Source organism: Ambystoma mexicanum, chromosome 8, assembly GCF_040938575.1.
Source record: "Ambystoma mexicanum isolate Mex_15411 chromosome 8, UKY_AmexF1_1, whole genome shotgun sequence".
NCBI lineage: Eukaryota > Metazoa > Chordata > Amphibia > Caudata > Ambystomatidae > Ambystoma > Ambystoma mexicanum.
In genome coordinates this window covers 1,629,548,089-1,629,570,384 of record NC_090929.1, presented here as the reverse complement: position 1 = coordinate 1,629,570,384, position 22,296 = coordinate 1,629,548,089, and the positions used below count along the sequence as shown (strand labels likewise).

The 22,296-nt window shown below is 44.4% G+C and overlaps 1 protein-coding gene across 1 annotated transcript in view; it reads right to left on the bottom strand.

Moving 5' to 3' along the window:
* Nucleotides 1-4,624: 4,624 nt before the first annotated feature.
* Nucleotides 4,625-22,296, bottom strand: part of CCDC172 (coiled-coil domain containing 172) — a 1,280,439-nt gene continuing 1,262,767 nt past the window's right edge. Inside the window, exon 8 of the mRNA XM_069612213.1 lies at nt 4,625-5,127. Coding sequence (XP_069468314.1) covers nt 5,092-5,127 — 36 coding nt within the window. The 3' untranslated portion in view covers nt 4,625-5,091. The remainder of the gene's footprint in view (nt 5,128-22,296) is intronic.

Below are 22,296 nucleotides of genomic sequence, written 5' to 3'. Positions count from 1 at the left end.
TTAATTTCTTTTACAAAAATCAATTCTTGGCAAACATCTATTTATTCTACATGTGTTTTGAAAAGAATCTAGTAAGACTAACATATCTTTGCTAAACTCAAGAAACATATTTTTGTGAATTCTTTCTGAATTATTTGGCTAGTCCGTTTAGAGTGCAATTGGCTTCCACATTAGCATTAATGGGCCGTATTCTGCACTAATGTAGGCCAGGTTTCCATGTAACAACATTAATCATATGGCTTTTCCCATAATGCCAATAAAACATGCCATGTCGCTGTGAAAAATCGTCCATGCGGGATGCTCTGATGTAGTCCCCACAACCACTCCCTAAATAAGAACACTCATCAAGTTGGCTTTGCCCAGAATGCCAGTAAAACATGCTATGGAAATATAGTTAAATACCCATGCTGGTTGCCGCAAGGTAGCCCCCCCACACATAAGAAAACTGATCAAGTATACTTTGCCCATAATGGCAGTAAACCATTCCATGCCACTGTAAGAAAATGTCCATACTGGCTGAGGAATGTCATGCTTTTATGTATTTATAGCAGATCCCATTTAGTACATTTAGGACATTGAAACATGACAAAAAATCTAAGAGACTTAGGTCACTTTGCTTCTAGAAAAGAAGAATCATATAGTTCATATAACCGCTGAGGAGCTTCATATATCAGTTATGACATAACTCAAAGTAACGTGAGTGAATATCAGAATCATGTCTGACATAAAGTAAAAGACATTGGATATATGATATTGTATAGAGCATAAATCACTCAATAAGAATCTGTTTTCACAGGACACGCCTATGGACACAATAGCGAATGCAAGAATTTCATCATGCAGATGAGGCAGGTGAGACTGATTCAGATGAGAATTTCTGAGTGTTTACACAAACCAAGGTCCCTTTAAGAGCTCTTAACTCCATTGATTTTGATTGTTGTGTTTACATCAGGAAGGACAACTGTACAAATGAATGATTAGAAAATCTGCATAATTGTGAATTACGGAAGATTCCGGGAAACAAGAGGTATTTGTTATAAGATAACCAAAGTTACATCATGTAAACAGTATGTTACTGCATTCATTATTAGTTGAGAGATGGATATGTATTAATGTCATTTTTTGTGGCTTGTTTCTAGACAAATCCTATGAAAACTTCCCCTGATCAAGAGAGATTCACTCAAAACGCATTTCGGCCCTCCCATTTTTTGTTTCAGCATTATATTGAATATTTAAAAGAAATCTCTTTGTACAGACCAATATCGTTGAATGAATATATACGTTTCCTTACTTAAAATACTTAAAAGCTATTTTTTTCTTAGACGCTACTATTTCGCTTTTTAAATCAAAAAGATAATCATTTGAATATATTTGGGAAAATATTTGGTGACAAGCCTAAGATAGCCTGCAGGGGACAGGAGATCCCCGTTTTGGGAACTCACAAAACTACATGTATATTCACCTGTATCTGTGAAAAAATTATAATCTATAAGGTACAATAAATCTCTTAACCACCATTGAATATAGGGTGTGCAGAATGCAATATATCAAGCATTCTAAAGTCATTGACCATGTTTTTGTGAATTTTGTGTGAATTATTTGGCTAGTGCGTTTAGAGTGCCATTGGGTTCCACATTAGCAATAATGGGCTGTTTTCTGCACTAATGTAGTCCAGCTTTCCATGTAACAACATTAATCATATGGCTTTTCCCATAATGCCAATGGAACATGCCATGTCACTGTGAGAAATCGTTTTGCTGGCTGCTCCAATGTAGTCCTTGCAACCACTCCCCATGCAAGGAAACTCATCAAGTTGACTTTGCCCAGAATGCCAGTAAAACATGCTGTCACTCGAATTAAACACCCATGCTGGGTGCCCCAATGTAGCCCCCCCACACATAAAAACACTGATCAAGTATACTTTTCCCATTATGGCAGAAAACCATTCCATGCTACTGTTAGAAAATGTCCATATTGCCAGCTCCAATACCTGCTCCCCTCTAGCCTTGCTCCCTGGCCCACAAGTGCACACACAGTCATACCCATTCACACAAAATATCATGCATAACAGCACACACCCTTCTCTCATTCACATGCACACCCGCACAACATTCACACTGCACTCTCATTCACATGCAGACTTACACAGACACATCCACTCGCATGCACACCATATATAAATGTTTACAACAATAAACATCCTTACATGCCCGCAAACAGAATGGGGGTCATTCCGAGGCGGGCGGTAAGGATTAACGGTCACCGTTAACGAGACCGGTGCCGTTAAACCCTTACCGCCCTACTCCGAGTTCCCTTTGCGGGTTGGTACTTAACGCCTGCTTTTTGCAGGCGTTAAAAAACCAACCCGCAAAGGGACCTAGGAGCTAATTACGGCACCGTAATTTACGGTGCCGTAATTAGCGCCTTCCCCATTCCCATTGAGCCCTATGGGGCAAAAATGGGAATGGGGAAGGGCCCTTGGTGAATGGGGAATTACCGACCCCGCCAACCTTGGAATGGGGAGGTAATTCCGCCATTCACCATGGCGGAGTCGGAAAGATAACGGGGTCAACCGGTTAACGCCAGGGTCGGAATGAGGCCCAATGTATACAAAAATGCCTTTTTTTACCTACTCTTTCACCTCTGGACTCTATGCTACCATTAAACTGCTCTCCAGGCCCTCCAGCTCTAGGATGTTGAGTGAGGCCCTGCCTAGTTCCCTGCATATGTAGTTGAGCCAAGTGTCAGAAACTTTTTTCGCAAGGGCTATATGTATTGCAGTTGTGAACTTTCTGTATGACATACGTGTTGAGTGGATACATTTGCTCTTAACAAAATGTTTAAATTCCGATATGTATTATTTTGAAATGCACAACCTATGATGGCTATGTGCTATAATGTATTATCATGGTTTAAACTTTATGACTGTGTATGATTGATGTAATTAATTATGTTTCCTCTTTTTTTCTTTTTAATCTATAACAATTGTAAAGTTGAGTAATCAGTTTAATCAATAAAACATTTTCTTTTTTAAAAAGTGTCAGAAACTAGCCCCTCTGAGACCTCAAAGTGCAGGGAGGTGCAGGAGCTTCTCCTACACACATTGGGGCCTGCAGTTACCCAGCCGCTTGCCCAATGGGCCAGGTGAGGTTGGGGAAGCAAAACAACCTCTACCTATCATGGCCAGTTAGGCATGTGCACTGGGGAACTGCAAAATGTGAAGGAAGCCACATTGCCCTACTTTTGCCACCTTACTGCCAATAATCAGTGGAATGAAATCCCCATGGAGACCTGTGGCTTCATTACGAGTTTGGAGGCAGCCATGGTGCTATTAGCACCATGGCTGCCTCCAAACCGGGCTCCATTACCGGGTTCCTTCAATGAGGAATAACCGGGTCTTTCCAACAGTGGAGGACCCGGTAATTCCTCCTTGAAGGAACCATTCCCCATTCCCATTTGAGCCCCCATAGTGCTCAATGGGCATATGGAGGGAGGTAATAACGGGCACATTACGAATGGCCCGTTATTCCCTCCCTCTTCCCCTCGCGGGACCCGGAAAAGACGTCTGGTTTTACCAGACGTCTGGTCCGGGTCCCGCAAAGGGAACCTCGTAATCGACGCTCCCGTAATGAAGGGTGCCGGTCCCATACCAGCACCCTTCATTACGGGAGTGCCACCCTTGTAATGAGGCCCCTGGACTGCATAACTGGGGACTAACAACACCGTACTACCACTTGTAATCAGGCGATAATTCCGCTGGACCAAGTGGCAGTAACAGTAATTCCGTTTGGCAGTATGCCAGTGGATTTACCACCAGAATACCACCCAACGTGTAATGAGGCCCTTTTTGTTTTTCTGATTGAATAAGGTCTCCTGCTTAACTTGACCGATGCCCGCCTCCTTCTCTGCCCCTCCTCCACCGTTTCTGAATGTAAACATGGTTCTCTTGGTTTGCTACCTGAGCTGTGAGCCAAATTGTCTGGAAGTGGTCATTGATCGATCTTTCTATGCGACTGCCGTGGCCCCGTTTTGTCAGTTCTGATCCAGGGCCCAACTTGGCTCATACCGTCCAGCATTCCCAGGCTGCAGGACGAGTCACCACATGCTGAGGGCCTCATTGCGAGAATGGAGGTAGCCATGGAGCTATTAGCTCCATGGCTGCCTCCGTTCCGGGCTCCATTACCGGGTTCCTGCAATGGGGACTTACTGGGTTACTCCGACATAGGAGGTCCCGGTAAGTCCTCCTTGCAGGAACCCATTCCCATTCGAGACCCCATAGGGCTCAATGGGAATATGGAGGGAGGTAATAACGGCCAGACTATATCTGGCCTGCTATTGCCTCCCTCTTCCCCTCGCGGGACCCAGAAAGCACGCCTGGTTTTACCAGGCGAGCGATCCGGGTCCCGCGATGGGAATCTCGTAATCAGTGCTCCCGTAATGAAGGGGGGCGGCCCCGTATCAGCCCCCTTCATTACGGGAGCGCCAGCCTTATAATGAGGCCCTCAGTGTGTGGCACTTCTGAGATGGCGGAATCAGGGAAGGGCTGTGCAGGTGTGTGATTGTTTGTATGTGTGGTTATTTCAAATATCACCTAAAGTAATATGGCACACAATGTACACATAAGGAAGAAGAAACCGCTTTTATTTCATTAAACAGCTTTATTATTTAAATATTGCATTATACCAGAAATACGTGAATGCTGGCAACAAGGACATAGAGTGAGACTGATAAGACATGTTTAATATTGCTGCTGGGGTGGCCCTCGAACATCAAAAGGCGCACAGTCTCATGCTTTAAGCAGACACATCACATACTGATTTGCCAATAAAACGTTACATAAACCGATTTCTATATAGGTTTACATTGTACAGGCCCACATTTGTTCCCAAAAAATTACTCTCAAGGGCTCACTGCCTTCAGGGTTTAAACTTATGAAAAGAAAATGAATGAAATGAGGATATGCAATTTTACAGCAAAACAAAAAGAGAATGAACAAGAATTGCATTTTTACTGAATAAATAGAATTAAACCCACATCTTAATATAAACTTGTATTTGTGTTTTGCTGTTTCTCTTATTGCTTGTCGGAGGGTTACTTGTTCAACTGGAGAGTCTTTTGTGATAATTTCTGAAAATAAAAAAGCCATGGTGAGTAGCAGTTAATTAACCCTGTGCAGCCCGAATAGAAATACAAGTTACTCACTGTATTAACTCCGGTACTCGCAGTCCAAAGAGTGCCTACATGTTGGCAACCTTTGGGAATCCTGGGTCTGTGTAAGATGAAAACAATTCTACTGGGGCTTCAGCAGATGGTCAGCTCCCTGGAAAACATTGGCAGTACCACCCAAATTATGCATCTCCTGCATGTGCTAAATTCAGTTCCAAGCAAGCAGCCGCTGCTTATAGAAATGACCATGCCAGTAACGAAGCATTCGAGGGCAGGCGTAGTCACTGGTCAAGCGAATAAGCCTGGAGATTAAGAGCGCTCCGGGACTTCTGGCTCTTACTTATAGACCATTTGTACAAAGCATAAGAGGGCTGGGTATGGTGGCACTGACTTTGCAAACACAGCACGGTGCCACCATCGGGGCTCAACAGACACTGAAAGACAATATATCAAGTCACTTTCTTTACTGCATACAGAAAACAGGGGATTCGTTTTGACTGGTCCTACAGGGAGCAGTCCTAGAATAGATACACAAAGATCCAGATTTTCCTAAGGCCATGGGGTCCTCCAGGGGTGTAGCTATGTCTGGCAAAGATCCGGGGTTACGCTAATGTCAGGATTGTCGGGACTCGGGGCTAGCAAACCTTTTGGTTGTAACCCCTGAGCTTCTATCCGGGGCTACAACCAAAAGACCCGGGGGCTATAGCCTGCCAACCCCCTTTTAGCGACGCCTCTGGAGTCCTCAGTTGGACCCTCTCTCCTCTGAACAAATCCGCCTTCCTCAGGGCAAAGAGTCAACCACAGTCTCAAGGGTTTTCAGTGACCCACACTTCTTTATTGGCAACTTGGGCTTCTGAAATGCCTGGCACTACCTTTGCTGGTGCCATAATGTATGTAAAGTGGAAGGGGGTCCGCACCAGGCTCTTCCGCTTCTGTTGGTCCCTAGGATTAATACACATGTGCTCCCATTATTAAAGTGTGGGCCTCTTCCAAGCCTTCTCCTGCGATATGACTTGACCCCTCTCCATCACTTGATGGGTTTGCGTGGGTTTGAGGTTCTAGGAACCTTCCCTCTTCCCCTCTACTCTTGCCTTCGCTTCATCCTCCTCTTCTCTCCTTATTCCTCCTCTCTTCCACTCTTTTCGATTGACCTTATTGCCTTTCTCTTCCTCCATATCATACACATGGTTGTCCCTATTGGAAATCTTTAGTAAAAAAAGAACACTTAATGAATTATTTTAATTGATCACATCATATGACAAGTTTCAGGCAACCAATAATGATCCAATGTTGTGACTAGTGATGACTAATATGCCATACTAGTGACTGATACTAGATATTTCTTTTATTTAAAATAGCCTTATTATGCATTATTTTGAGGTACATGTTAAAAAAACTTACTTTAGAAACATCACAAAAATGAATGCAAAACCCGAAGCAATCAGATAACTGACGTGAACACAAGAAGAAACAGAATCACATGTTTATAATGCAATTAAAGAAAACACAAATGTGTGTAAAAGTTCATAAAAAGGAGATAATCAAAAAATAATAACATTCATTAGCTCTTTTAATTTGCAAATTCTAACACAGGCTAGCAATGACCAGACTGGATAGAATATCCTCCCTGAACAGGGAACCATTCTTTCTTACAGTGGTGCTACGTGGTGGGAGCATTCACTGCTCACATAAGCTCCCTGCAGCCTTTTGTTCTAGGCCTTATCTCTGCCTTTAGGTCCTTACTTTTTAGGGTCCTTATACTTTTACTATCCTCCTTCTCTGCACGGATCTCCCTAACTACAGATCTGTTTCTTCTCCTACAGAGAAGCACAAATAATTGATATAATTATTTTCATCCTTCTATGCGCCCAGGACGGGTGTCCCAATGTTTACTCGGCAGGTGGGCTTTTTTCTGATTTATCCACATGCATTGCTAGTTCCCTTCTTTTCTCTCTGCTCCAGACTTTTTTTTAAGTTAAGGCTTTTTTTCTACTTTGCAGATCTCCACATATGTGATTTCTCACATAGTCTGCTTCAGAATTCTATTCTTTGCTTTAGTTGATGCACCCTTCTCGGCCAACACTTATGGTGAGTTTTTCATTCCTCATTTTTGTTTTCTATTGGCAATAAATAGCAGATTTAGCTATTCATTTCTGTTTTTTAATTTGTTTTTTTTTATTTGTGAAGGGTCTTGAAAACTGGTTGTCCTGATGAAGGCGTTTTCATCTACCTTAACGCCGAAACGCTTTCATACATCGACCTAGATGTAACAGAACATTTTGATCTCTGTACAACTGCAAACAAAATATTGTATTTAGGTGGATGCTGCAATTGACTTTACAAGCAAAACTAATGCTGCAGAAATAATAATTACCTAATGTAAATAGCAGACTTTACCTCACAAATAATAATACAATAGGGAATTTATTTATTTAGTAATTTGTATAGTGCTCCAAGCCAGAGGACATCTAGGCGCTTTGGCCTAAAATTAATTATTGGGATGGACAGTGCACCAACTCGATATTTGTTGTACCTCTAAGGTATTATCTCCAGTTTGGTCATTGCTACTCTTTGTTAGAATGTGCAACTTAAAAGAGCCAATGAATGTTATTATGTATTGATTGTCACCTTTTAATGAACTTTTACACAAATTGTTGTGTTTTCTTTTATTACATATGTGATTGTTTTTCCTTGTATTCACGTTAGTTATCTGATTGTTTCATGTTTGCTTTGTTGATTTTGCATTCATTTTTGTGACATATTTCTAAAGTATATTGTTCGAAAAAGTACCTCAAAATAATGCCAAATAATGCTATTTTTAAATAAAAGAAATGATATTTACTATCAGTCACTAGTATGGGCTATTAGTTACAACATTGGATCATATGCTGTGATCAATTATTAGAATTCATTAAGGCGCTGATTCATGGAATTTGTGCGCCGAAAAACGGGCATTTGTACGCCATTCTGTCCGAAAATCCCCATTTGTTAAACAGGGATTTGCGGGCAGAATGGCGCTCAAATCCCCGTTTTTCGGCACACAAATTCCATGAATCAGCCCCTCAGTGTTTTATTTATACTGAGATTTCCAATAGGGACAACCATGTGTTTGATATTTATCTCCCAGTCCCCTTTTGAGGAGGGTGCCCTCACCCTTTTGTAAGATAGATTTCTCTTCCTCCAGCCTTTAATTACTTGTTGTCAGCTTGATATTTCACAATTCTAAACTCTTCTCCCTTTTTAATCTCCTTCTTCTCCGCTTTTCCTTCTCTCCGTCAAACTCTTCCTTTGTCTCTTTATTTTTCCTCCTTTCTCCTGTTCCCTTCATGATCACTCTCTCATGCTCTGCTCCTCCCAAGACTCCCTCGAAACCACCTTGTTCTGTCTTCTCCTTTTCTCCTGCTCTTGTCCTCTTCTTTTCCCTCCTCTATTTATCATATTCCTTCTACTCCACCTCTCTCAGTCTTTACTCCAACCTGTTCTTATCCTTTTCACCTCTGCTATCCCTTTTTTCATATTCATCTCTCCCCTCTGCTCGTTTTTCTCTCACATCTGCTATTCTATCACATTGTAACTGCTGCCTCATTCAAGGTCTGGTTCATGTAACTAAAAAAGGAACAACATACTGTGAGGAATTCGACCAGCCGCACGGGGAGTGTGGCTCTCCTGGGCTTTTTGTTTTTTTTGAAAAATGAAAATGAATGATGGGAGATCAGCCTCCGGAAATGTGTGAGGCCATTCCACACACATTTCCTCTGCTCACCGCACAAAACACATAGGGCCTCATTACGCCATGCTCGCTATCGGCACCGCCTCCCGTAATTGGACAATAACCGGCCCATTACGAGATGAGTGGGCCGGTAATTGCCCATTCGCGTGTGGCGGTAATGCTGGTCTCCTGATCCCCATTCTGCCCTATAGGACAGAATCGGGTGGGAGCATGGTTACACCGGCACCGTTGGTAACGGTGCCGGTGCAATCACGAGTTCTGCTCGTGGGTGCCACACAGCCTGCCAGGTAAGATCTGGTGGGCTGTCAGGAACCCGCAAGCAAAACTCGTAATGTGGCGACCCGGTGTGAACAGTGCCGGTGTCTTACCGGCACCGTTTATATCGTGGCCGCCACCCTTATAATGAGGGCCATAGTCTCATGTACTCCGGGAGGACACAGCCTACAGGCACCGTCCTCCCCTGTCATGTCCAGAAGGAATGTGACAGCCACGGGTACATCAAAGCATCTCAAGAAAGGGGATGGCCCACCTTCTTCCAGCCATGGGCAGTCTAATTTAAATATCAAAGGATCCATGGATATGCTTTCCCTTTGTCTAATCCGGCTGGTGGCAGTGCATACTAATGAGAGATAATTAAGGCAAGCCTGGAGAAGAGGCTTGGTTTCCGAAAGAGACAACAGGAAGGCGGGGCTAACATCCTTTTGGTATGCAATGTATCAGCTTGAAGCTAGTTCCCACCCTTCTGTATGAAAGGCAGTGACATGCATGTGTGGGGCCACTATTTACCGTAGGCAAACCCCTGCAGAGCTGACCCCTTTCAGAGGGCAGAAGTATGTGATTTGAGGGAGACAAGAAGTCTGCTCTCACCACATACTTCAAGGGAGACCAACGCTTTAACCAAGTTAATCAAGAGTCACAGCGGGATCAGTTAACCAGAGAGATACTTTAATTTACAACAAAAAGGAAGATGGGTGGGACTTAGGTATATGTTGTCACCCCTTATCTGTCCTCTTGCAGAGCACTGTGGTCCTGACCTCATGCATAACAGAAGATTGTTGGTGGGGACCCAGGATTGGTTCATTAAGGTAGGCTTAGCCTGCACCAATCACTGGTGCCCATTTGGCTTTAAAAGAGGGCTGAACCCCTCACTTTAAAGATCATCCAATAACTTCAAAAGGAGTAAGATGAAGGAGTAATGTGGACCTGAGCTGAAGATACAGTCTACCTTACATCTTCCACCAGTGAAGGAAGGCCAGGAGTTCCAAGAGAGAAGCAATATTCCTCCCCTAAACATCTCCCAGGGAAAAGAGGGAGATACCAGACTCAGAGGATGTGTCCAGCAGCTCCAGAACCGGTACCCAGTCAACACACAGCGTGCCCTACTAGGTTCTGCCAGCAAGCTTCCTAGGTGGGAAGTGCCGGAGAGTCTCTGGACAAACGACAAGGCTGTTGCCTGAAAACACTCTGCTGAGCTTTGACCCGTCCACCTTGAAAGGATGACACAAGCCCTGTGAAGAAGCTTGGAGGAGTGCCCACAAGCATCATCCAGAGCCCATCTTTTAAGGACACTTCCGAGACAGTCGAGTCCTCCAACCACATCCGGCTGCACCACTGACTGTTGGCAGGCCGCAGTCACCAGAGCCATGCTGGCCACCTCAATCAGCATTCCAGATCCGCCAACCAGCACAGAGACAGCGATTCTTGGCCCGAGCTGCCACGCCGGCCAGCCTGCAAATGTCCGTCCAGCCTCGCTTGCTGGACTGCCTGCCGCCTGATACACACAGCTGTCTCCTGCCACTCACTCTGTCTCAAGGGCTGCAAAGCGCCCTGGAACAACCTTGACGCTGTCAAGCACCAAGAACTTCTTCAGCTCCTGGTACATTGTGGTGCTGTCCCTCTGGTCCTTCTCGGAAAGACCCTAGACACAGTCACAAACCTTTGCCCCCTTGCTGCTGTGCCGAATAACCTTGAACAGTAAGACTGATTACTTTGCCAACTACCCTCCTGTCAGTATACAGAGTGCATCCCTTTCCTTCGTGAAACTGTCTGTCCGCTGTGTTCCTTTACAGGGTGGGTCGTATTTGTAGTGTGCTAGAACTGTCTGTTGTAGTAATAATAAAGTAGATACCTTGACTGGACAGTTCCTTTTATCATTGGGTAATAATAGTATTTTTGCTGTGTTGCAAATAACCAATGATCCACGACCTTGCAGAGATAAGCCTGCCGTTCCGTCCATGCTGCCAAAATTGGACAAGGTCGTCTTATAATTCTAATCTGTTCGGATCCCTTCTGGTGTACTAGATGTGTGGGGTTGATTGATAGTTTAGAAACCGATATTCATCCCTGGACCACTGGTGCCCCGGAAGTTGATTTGTCACACATACAGAGTAATTGACAGTGTTGTTGCAGAGAAGGCATTCAACAACGTTGGATGGGAATTATTTTTGACCCTGGTATCTCTTTGTTCACTATACAAAGACTCGCAGACTTTTGATAGATAGATTTGTGTCAAACTTCATTCCTGGCCAAAAAGTAATAAAATGGATATGTCCGCCCTCTCCTTCATTTCACATTGCAATCGAATGGTTAGGCCCTCATTACGAGTTTGCCGGTATACCGCCGGAATTACTGGTGCAATACCAGTAAACTTTAATACCGTTTCCGCCACTTGGTCTGCCGGAATTACCAGCAGATTCTAAGTGGCGAAAACTCCAGTAAATCCCCATTCCATGGAGTCCTTTTGTTGTTACTGGGCCGTTAATACCGGGAGTTTTCTGCCGCTCGGGTGGCAGATATACCTCCAGCTCTTAACTGGAGCTGGAGGTATATCTGCCACCCAACAGACCAATTTATTGTTGGCCAGTCTGGAAAAAGTGCTGGTATACGTAATTAATAGCACTTTATTTCCAGACAGGCCAGTTTACAATGAGGCCCTAGTCATTGCAGAAATGCATTAGATAGGAATGTCTAAAAAGAAATCGGTGACAAAAATGCAAAACCCCATATCTTCTTGTACAACAAGTTTCCAATTGTCTCTGCCCCTATGGAAAATATATCAGTAATATTAAGGATCATTGATGAGTTTGTCACATGGTCTCGAACATCAAAGAAAACTGTAATAAGATCGGCGTGACGCCGATCTCACATTCTGCAGAGATGAAAGAATTGTCTGAGTGGGGCTTAAAATAGATAGGTAGACCCTGAAATTCAATTTGTAGGAGTTACTTTCCCCAAAAATAAGTCAATGATGGCCTCGTTGAAGCTGAATCACATATTGTCGAGCATAGTAGGCTGTGAACGCTGCGCATCATTGAATTAGCGGATCTGGTGAAAGGAATATCATAAAAAATAACACTCTTCCTAAGAGCTCCTTCTTCATCTTCAATCTAATAATTGAGATTAGAATATCCTACTTAACATTGGGAAAAGGTCCAGACTTCCTATGGCAGGGGAAATACCAAGCCCAACAATAAAGAAACTGTGCTGTGGACAAAAGTGGATTTGGGCTTTCAAATCTTGTGGACTATCATAAAAGCTTTACAATCTAACAGCTATTAACCCCTTAAATGCTGAGCTCTATGCAAGTCTATGCAAATAGGACAAGCATACTCGTCCTTAGACCTTAAGGGAAAGCATCATAAATGGTGGTGACCTGGGGATAGTCTAGCATATATGGAAAAACAGACACATGGTAAGCTCCTGGCAGATTGCCATGACAGATCTGACATCACTTAAATGTATTGGGGACCATGTGTGTAGTTTGTAAAGTCTTTCTGACGCATACTGGCATATTCTACTAGTGAACCGTTGCACAGATCTGATTATACTATTACATCACTGTAGAGGGCAGCACTCTATGCTGTAGGGCATGGATTATGAAGGGCATTATTAATGTCAAGAACATCCTTATGGAAAAGGGATTTGGTTCTTTCATCAAACTGAGGACTAAGAGTCAGTTGCTGGCCATATCTGGCAGTTCTTAAGAGTAAAGCGTCTGATAGAAGGATTCCTATTGTTACGGGTGGCACAAAATACTCAAGAGACTCAGGGGCAGTGTTTATTCAGGCTTTTGTGGGTCCCGGGGTTGTCCCTCTCTACCTCGTCTCCTTGAGGTCCCTCCCTAACCTCTGCATCAGTAATCATGGTTAGTGCTTGTTAGGCAGAATTATATGCAGTACCCTTTGGGAACACTACACACAATTAAGACTACAAGTGACAGTACAATTTCACCTTTGGTACAAGCCTGTACTACACAGTTATAGTGGTAGCAGTAGCAGTAGCAGAGCAACCAGACCTATCTCAAGAGAAAGTAAGCAGTACAAATAGTTACACAAAGGACAGCAATTACTATGATTCAGGCAAACACCGACTGAAGATTTCTGAGTAAAGGAATATATATTTATTTACTCAACAGTTGTATAACATTTCACTATTCGAAGCAAGATCAAAAATTACAATCATAAATAAACCACACCACTTCCCTTAAATTCCAGACAAGTTAAGCTCACAAAATGAAGTGGGAGCAAAATGGCACTCAAGCAATTTAAAATGGAGGGAAAGACAAAGTTACTAGAAATTAGGCAAAACCAACAGGTAAGTACTCTGAGCAATTGAACAAGAGAGACTACAGTGAGGAGATCCGCTAGAAAAGGCTTAGGGCCAAAGTAAATGGGTCAAAAGTCTTTTGCTCAAGATCACACAGTTTAGGGCAGTGCGCTGTAAAGTTTGTGGCACAGATTCCGGACAAGGTTGGTTGGTAGGGAAGTTAGTTCAAAGAGAAGAGAAGGACAAGCCCTCGGATTGGAGGAAGATTTCAAACACTTTCCCCGCGGCTGAGCAAAACGCACAACCGGATTTGACAGTACCTTGAAATGGAGAGAGGGGGCTGTAGCTGAGGCAGACGTTCCTGGTAGTTCCTGCAGGTTCACGGTTCCAGAAGCGACTGTCGGACTGATCAGAAGTAGGAAGATTGGAGGGTCCTGCACTACCCAGGGAAGAAACCAGCAGCAGCGCCAAACAACAAATAAAAGGTGCGCTCCTTAAAACCCAAGCAGGGTCCGACCTTCCTGGCTATCCGGCCCACTGTAGCTCTGTACAGCGAATGCGACCAGAGGAGGGGTCCTGGCTTGCAGTTTGGGCGAACTGGTTGGTCCCACCAGCTCAAGGGAAGACATTTCTTGGAGGATCTTCTCTGTCGTCGGATTTGGAGCTTCGGACCTGCAGCAAAGCTTCACCGGGCGGTTCAGTCGTGGTAGGCGTCCTCTTCTTCCAGTTCCTCATTGGTTCTTTCGTTCCAGTGTCGACTCTGCTCTTCCAGTCCCAGAGACCTGCTTTTTATGCAGTTTTCCCCCATTCATTCAGCTGGGTTGTCAATCACACAGCAGGCTGGCTGACCTGGCAAGGGCAGTCCCCTTAGCCAATCAGACAAGAGTGCAACTTGGGTTACCCAGGAAGCCCATGGCAGGGGTCCGAAGATCCCTCCCTCACATCCTGCCTACCTAGACTATCAGTCGCCTTAAGGAGGGCTTCTGTGCAGAAGCCCGCGAAAAGACAGTGAACAAAGGAGTCATCCCCGGTTTGGAGCGCAGAGAAAAACATGAGAAAGACTTTAACAAAAATAAATGGCGACTAAACCCAGCTGGAACCAAAATAAAATGTATTTAGTCAAGCGGGTTTATGTTGTTGGCTAATATAATAACCTAAAACATTACCACGTTTATATAAGATAATCGCGGTAGAAACGTTAGAGTAAATACCACTGCCACCAGCCAAGTCTTAATGTTAAGGGAGCGAAACAAGGCTCCAAGAGGCACAGACAAAAAGGGATAAGAGTTAACCCTTTCCAATACTCCATGTAAGATGGGGTGTACTGGGTCTGTGGTTTAAAGTGATTATATAAAGTTAATGGCAACTTTACCTGTTCTGGGGACGGTAGTCAGCCCCAGACAAATTGAGTCAGTGGGAAGTCTCAAAGACAACCCTGTGTCACTGCACTGAAGGTGCTGTGTAACACACACAAAAAGTGGGTGCACATGGAGTAGGTGAGGCTCCAGTGCCCAAGATCACAAAGAAAGTAGAAATACACATAGCAAAATACATCTAAGAGTGGGAAAAAAGGCTCACACTCTTACCAGGTGAAAAAAATAAATCCTAGAAATCCAGCAAAGCTGCTGGGGAACTCAGTAGGTAAGGGAAATTAGCCATTCTGGAGAATTCTCCCTAACAGTGCAACAGATCGGTAATCCCTACTGTCTGGTTGCTGACTTATGCTAACAATGTCCGTAGGGCTTTCTACCTGTTCCTACTCTAGCCCCAAGTTAGTGTTTCTGGGTGGAGTTGGGAAATGTGCCACGTACACACAGTGGTTTGAATTGGCCTACCACATCCAGACTTACCTCGCCCTATCTACACTAGCTGCTATTCCCTCTGCCTTACTCATTTCATGGTTCCTTCTATTACTTAGATGTGTCACTCCTCTGACCCCTTCTCTCCCTTCTCTCAGTACTACCACTTCCCTCCTGCTACTACCACCCTCCTCCCACTAGACTATGAAAACAAACTTCTTTCACCTAAACTCACTCACTTCAGTCACTCCTTACACTCACTCTTTCTTCCACTGACACACACACGCACTCAAACTGAAGACCCACGGTGAGCTCCTTTTAGTATCCTTCCAATTACGTATGCCAGAATCTTCCTCTACTTCCCTCTTGTTGTTCTTTTGGCCCTGCTGCACCCCTGCTTCTGACCTCACCTGGAAAGCACATATGGTTCCTTTTCTGTTCTGGTCACCCATCCCTCTCTCCTGATTGGGCCACTGCCTTTGGCCACTCTGATCCCTGCCTTCTAGCCTAGGAACTGTATGAGCAACCCATGGGTTTCAACAAGGGGTAAGTCCCCTCCACTCTCGCCTTGCGAGTCTCACCCGTAGTCAGGGAAAATACTAATTTCCCCTAAAGTTGTTGCCCGATTCGTGGGTATGCCACTTCCAGGTTACTGGGGGTCGGGAGGCTGCGACCAGTGGTACGTCTCATTAGGGTGAGACAAACCTCCCTGCAGAGCATCTTCTCTCCTGGCTGTTTGATTTTCCGCCTCCACTCCGGATCCTTGTCTGCCGCACAGCATGACATGCTGTAGGGCTTATCCCATCCTCGGAGCCGGCGACACACACCAATGTCTACCTGCTGGTAAGGTAAGGTGGGTGACTCATGGTTGCCTGCAACTACTCGGTCACAGTTAAACTCTCTGGGTCCAGGTTCCCCATGCAGGCCGCCCTCTTCCCCTGACAAGGCCACAGAGTAGGCTGTGTCACACTATGCATCAAGACATGGGATCTAGAAGGAGGCGGCGGCGAAGCATCACTGCGCACTATACTCTTCAAAGGTACATCTTGAGAAGTGCTTCTTTCTAATGCATGCAGGTTTAGAGTAATAGAAAATAAGTGCATGGAAAGAAGCTGGATGGATTGGGAAAGTCGCCTGAATGCCCAGACTCGTGAGGTATTGGGGAGAAGAGTGCTGTAAACCGAGTCAAAGTCAACCGACAGGGTAGAATGATCCTACAGAAACTGTGCTTGACTTTATTCTGCACCCCCCCACCCCTCTCAAAAATGCACTCCCTGCGACTATCTGACAAATGCTGAGAGTGCGAGGGAGGGGGTGGCGGGTCGTACACAAACACATATTGGAAATGTTTTCGCAGATCAACTGCATCACAATCTCGCATATAAAACCAGAACTCCAAATGGTCTTCCTTAAAATCATAACCAATCCTAGAAGATGGGCTGCATCAAGAAGTGGAACAAGGAGTCCTTAGGGAAAGAGGGCCATCTTAATATTTCAGAAGTCGAAACAAAGACTGACTGTGGAAACCTGGCAAACTGACATGTCAAAATTGGCATCTATGTGGACACTAACATGACCCAGGAGGAAGAGAAAGGACTGCTTTGAGGGTGATGGGAATAAGTACTCTCAGCTCTAGGACTAGACTAGAACAGCCACTTTCAGCATAAAACACTTCTGGATGCAGGATCTGTATTTCCCTTGCTATACCTGTCTGCATGCTGAATCTGTATTCCCCTTTCTATAACTTTCTGGATGCAGAATCTTTATTTCCATTGCTATAACTGTCTGGATGCAGAATCTGTATTCCCCTTGCTGTAACTTTCTGGATGCAGAATCTGTATTCCCCTTGCTGCTATAACAGTCTGGATGCAGCACCTCTATTCCCATTGCTGCTATAACTGTCTGGATGCAGCATCTCTATTCCCATTGCTGCTATAACTGTCTGGGTACAGAATCTGTATTTCCCTTGCTATAACTGGAGGCAGAATCTTTATTTCCATTGCTATAACTGTAGGCAGAATCTGTATTTCCCCTGCTATAACTGTAGGCAGAATCCGTTTTTCCCTTGCTATAACTGTCTGGATACTGAATCTGTATTCCCCTTGCTGTAACATTCTGAATGCAGAATCTGTATCCCCCTTGCTACTATAACTGTCTGGATACAGCATCTGTTTTTCCACTGCTGCTATAATTGTTTGGATGCAGCATTTGTATTCCCTTTGCTGCTATAATTGTCAGGATACAGAATCTGTATTCCCCTTGCTGTAACTGTCTGGGTACAGAATCTGTATTCCCCTTGCTGTAACTGTCTGTAGGCATAATCTGTATTTCCCTTGCTGTAACTGCCTGGATGAAGAATCTGTATTCTCCTTGCTGTAACTCTCTGGATGCAGAATCTGTATTTCCCTTGTTATAACTATGTGGCTGCATTTCCCTTGCTATAACTGGAGACTGAATCTGTATTTCCCCTGCTATAATTGTCGGAATGCAGAATCTGTATTCCCCTTGCTATAAATGTCTGGATGCAGAATCTGTATTTCCCTTGATGTAACTGTCTGGATGCAGAATCTTTATTTCCCTTGCTACAACTGTGCAATTGTAAGCATGCTGATTATGGGCCTCATCAGAAGTATCTCAGCGGTAAATTCACTAGGATGCCGCCAATGCAAATAGCGTTACCGCAACTCAGTCCAGTGCTATTAGCACCGAATACCGAGTTGTGTTACTCCCCATTTAGTTAAGAGTTCTTAGGACTCTATTGGGCAGTATCAGCGCTATTACCGCAGGCGCTAACAGCACTGCGGTAATAGTGCTCCAAATGGGCGGAAAGTGGCAAGATTTACGTCCAGCTAAAAGCTGGAGGTAAATCTGCTACTTAGCGCCCAAACCTTGCTTGGGCAGAGCCGTAATGCGGCGGTAATAAAGTTACTGCCACATTTTTACCACTCCACCCAACCACTGATGAGGCCATGTGTCTTGATCTTACCGTAGTGTAAAAAACTATTCTTTAAAAATGAGCAATACAAATATATAAACAGAATCAGGAAATGGGCCCTCATTAAAAAACTTGGAGAAAAAAATCGTCATAATGGGGGTGTTAAGTTCTGCAATTTACGCCTAAGCAACGCTGGGGTGGAACCTTCACTAAACCTAAGAGGATCAGACGAACGAGAACCACAGAGTGTGGCAGTGCTCTTTTTAAACCGACACGACAGCTCAGCGAGTTAAGAGCTTCCCTCGGACATTTGAGTTCAGTGTGCAGGATTTTGAATCCTGGCACGGCTGACTCAGCCCCTCCTCTTTTCGATGTGGATACATTGAGAAACATGAACCTGGGTAATAATACCACTTCTTATAACAGCACTGAGTAATGGGTGCAATCCAGCTTGAAGTATTATATACAAATGCCTAATTATTATTAGTTGTCCAAGGCTCCTCTCTCTCCCCTTCTCTGTAGGTGAGAGTGGCCTTGTCATGTTCCGTTGGCTGGAGCTACACTAGCTGGTGCATTGTATATCTACCTTTTTTCAAACTGTTTCAAGTTTCATTTATAAATATAATTTCCAGTATATATTGTAGTCATAGTAAGAATCTTACTCTTGTCTTAATGAGCAAAGAATATTGTAAAAACCTAGACTAATGTTATACATTATTTTCTGATGGAAGGTAATCATTCTAAAGTGACAGTCAGGTCCACTTTCAAAATACCATATGAGGAAGAAGAAGGGGGCACATAGCACCAATGAGGGTTCCCGGCTGCTTTGGACTAAATCAACGAGCATTGTGGGGACACAGGAGTGACCACAGATATTTATATTTGACAAAATATGTCTATGAGAAAGGGGCTTTTCACAACACTAACACCTAGCATTAAAGTGTTTGTAACCATGGACCATATACATTTAATCAGACTTCCACATATTGTGGATGTCAGGATAGAAGAGCTGCAACATCTGCTACTTCATTGGGGCTCAGAGGGCACAAATGAGCCATACCTTTAAAAGAGGGGGGTGGGGGGCGCTCAGCAGGGAAGCCATGTGTGTTAGGCAAGATTGTATGTAGTAACCCTGTGGGAGACTACACTGGCCTTGTCCTCTTGGCAATAGATAACGCAACCTTTGGTATAGGCCTGTACTACACAAGTTGGTAGAGTGACTGAGCAGCCAGGCTTATCTCAAGAGGGGTTAATGTGAGCTGTAGGGTTGTAGCATAGAGATTCACAGTGACAGGTATTTAAATAACACTTATGCTCAAGGTTTCTTACTAAAATAATGATTCATTAATTTAACAGTCAGTTTTAAAATAAGCCTTCTTTAGAAACGGTCAATGTGCCTCATTACAAGTTCGGCGGTAGCCTTGCCTTTAAAACCGGAAGGCTGCCACTGAACTTGCATTTTTTTCCAAGCCGCTCGCAATGGGGACACACAGGGCCATTACAACCTTGGCGGACCCTGTATGTCCTCATTGCCAGGGGCCAGAATCCATTAGTCACCATTCACTTTGAGCCCCATAGGGCTCAATGGGAATGGGGAGGTCGGATGCACCAGCACCATTCTGAATGGTGCCGGTGCATCCAACATGCTGGGCTCGTGGGTGCCACTCTGCCTGCCAGGTTCGACTTGGCAGGAAGAAATGCCCCGCGAGCACAACTCGTAGTTTGCCAGTCCGGCAACTACGGTTCTGGCAAGCTTACCAGTACCGTAGTTCCCAGACCGGCAAACTTGTAATGAGGCCCAATATGTAACAATTAAATACACTTAAAAATTACACTCCTTCAGTTTCAGTAAGTAAGCAGATACCCTTTTGGGATGGCACACAGACACTTCCTACACCCTGAGGTGACTTCAATTGCTAGGACACTCCGGTTTTTGATATATCTCTTTTACACTTAATGCAATACTGAGGTTGTGGAAAAAGGAAAAGGTTAAGTAAGGAAACAAAGGTTACCAAGTTTCTTAAACAGGTACGCACTTTTCAATCTCCCAATGAAATATTGGTTAACCTTTTCCCAGCTATACAAGTAAGGTATGTATGACTTTTTGTACGGACAGTTAAACACAAAGTCAGAGGGTAAGAAGAGTCTTCAGGGAGCCAGGACAGCCAATGTCAATTGGGCAAAGTCTAGGAGAGCTGAGGCACTTCTTGAAGATAGCCAAAAAGTCTTGCACAATGTTAAAGAGAGTTTTTGTAGTAAAATAATCACTGTTGGGCCACAAGCTGGGAGGCATGTGAAAAGCATGGATGCAAGCAACTCTGCAAAGGGTAGCCAATGCAAGTCTCCAGTGAGAGCAAGCAAGTAACACACAACAAGAGGTAAGTACCCCTAGTTACACAGTACCTTGAGTCTGAAGAAAAGGTTCCAGCTGGCTTCTGTTCCTGTTGTAGTCCTGTAGATCCTGTTGTGCCTGGACCTCAATCGTGGGGACAAGAGGGAGGATGTCTGGGGACTCCTGCACTACGGTTTGAAGGTCAGCGGCAGCAATGGACACACTCCAGATCAGCAGTGCTTCGTGCTTTCAGCTACTCGCAAATAGCACCATCGCGGTTCTTGGGCACCTTGTGGACTTTCCTTGCTTCTGGGGTTAAGCACTCTGTTGAGGTGGCTCAGACCTGGTTAGTCCTGCTTCGAGGGAGTCCGGAGGATCTTCCTGGAGCTCGGGTCCGGCTTAAAGGCGATGCACTCGTCCTGGTGTTCCTGTCCCCTGGCACTCGGTTTCTGCAGCAGCAAAGAAGTACAGCCAGCAGAGAGAGGGGTTCCAGGCAAGTTCGTCTTGGGGCTGATTGGCCCCACCAACCCAAGGGGAGAAGTGGTCCTTTCCAGGCTTCTCTAGTCGATTAGAAATTCGGAGCTTCAGCATTGCGGCAGGGCTTCACCAGACAAACCAACGCTCCAGGAGGGTGCAGCAAGCTTCTCTTTCAGTTTCATCTTCGGTTCCTTCGTCCAATGGTCATCTCGGCCTTCCTTGCAAAAGACCTTGCCTTTTGTGCAAGTTTCTCCCATTCAATCCCAGCCTAGCTGTCACTCACACAGCAGGGAGGCTGTCCACCAAGGATATCCAGCCAGCCAATCACCTTTGGGTGCATTCCTTTAACCAACGAGACTAACCACAGGGAGTTTTGGGAACCTCCCTCACTTCCTGCCCTGCCAGACACGTTGGAGCCAGAGGCGGGCTCCATCAGTGAATCCCGCCAAAGACAAAACGAACAAAGGGACCAAACCTGGTTTGGCGCGCAGAGTAAATCTCAAGAAGGACCTTCCCAGCAGGAAATGGCGAAAAAAAGAACACCGGGGTCATTTTGACAAAATGGTCACCCATGGGTGCAATACTGCAGCTGAGGATTCAGCCTGTGGTAGAAACACACAATGGTAGGAAAATTAAACCACTGCCACCAGCCATTTATTGCAGAAAGGGTAACATGCATTTTTTTACATGAGAAAGTAGACAAAGGGTATACTAAATAACCCCTCCAGCACTCTATGTATGTGTGTGTGCTGGGTCTACAAAGAAAAAAAAGTTAAGTAAAGTCAATTCGATTTTACTACTCTTGGAAAAAGTAGTTTATCCAGGAGAAGGTATTTAAACCTTAGCAGAAAACCAATGGACTTCTTTGTGCCACTGCACTGAAGGTGCTGTGTGTCACAATACAAAAAGATTATGCCTATGGAGTTTGTCAGACTCCAAAACCAAAGGAAACACAGTGTCCAAATAGAATACAAATATATGAGACAGTGAGAAAAAGGACTCACCCACTCCAGGATTGAAATTAAAAGTCCAGCAAAAGACCTGGGGGTCTCTGAGGTAGAAGGGAATTAACACAGAAATTAGAATTCTCCCTAATAGTGTGCACATTAACCAGTTCCAATACACAGACTTACTTAGAGAATGATATGTAGGGTTAGTTTAAAATAAAATAGAAAATGGGAAGAATTATCAAATTACAAGTGTTGACAAGGTGAATCTGGCAGGCAGATTGTTAGCCAGTCAGAAGCATATTTATTACTTTTTTAAAGAAGCTGTATTTTTTTTCAAACGGCCAGGCGCTTACAAACATTCC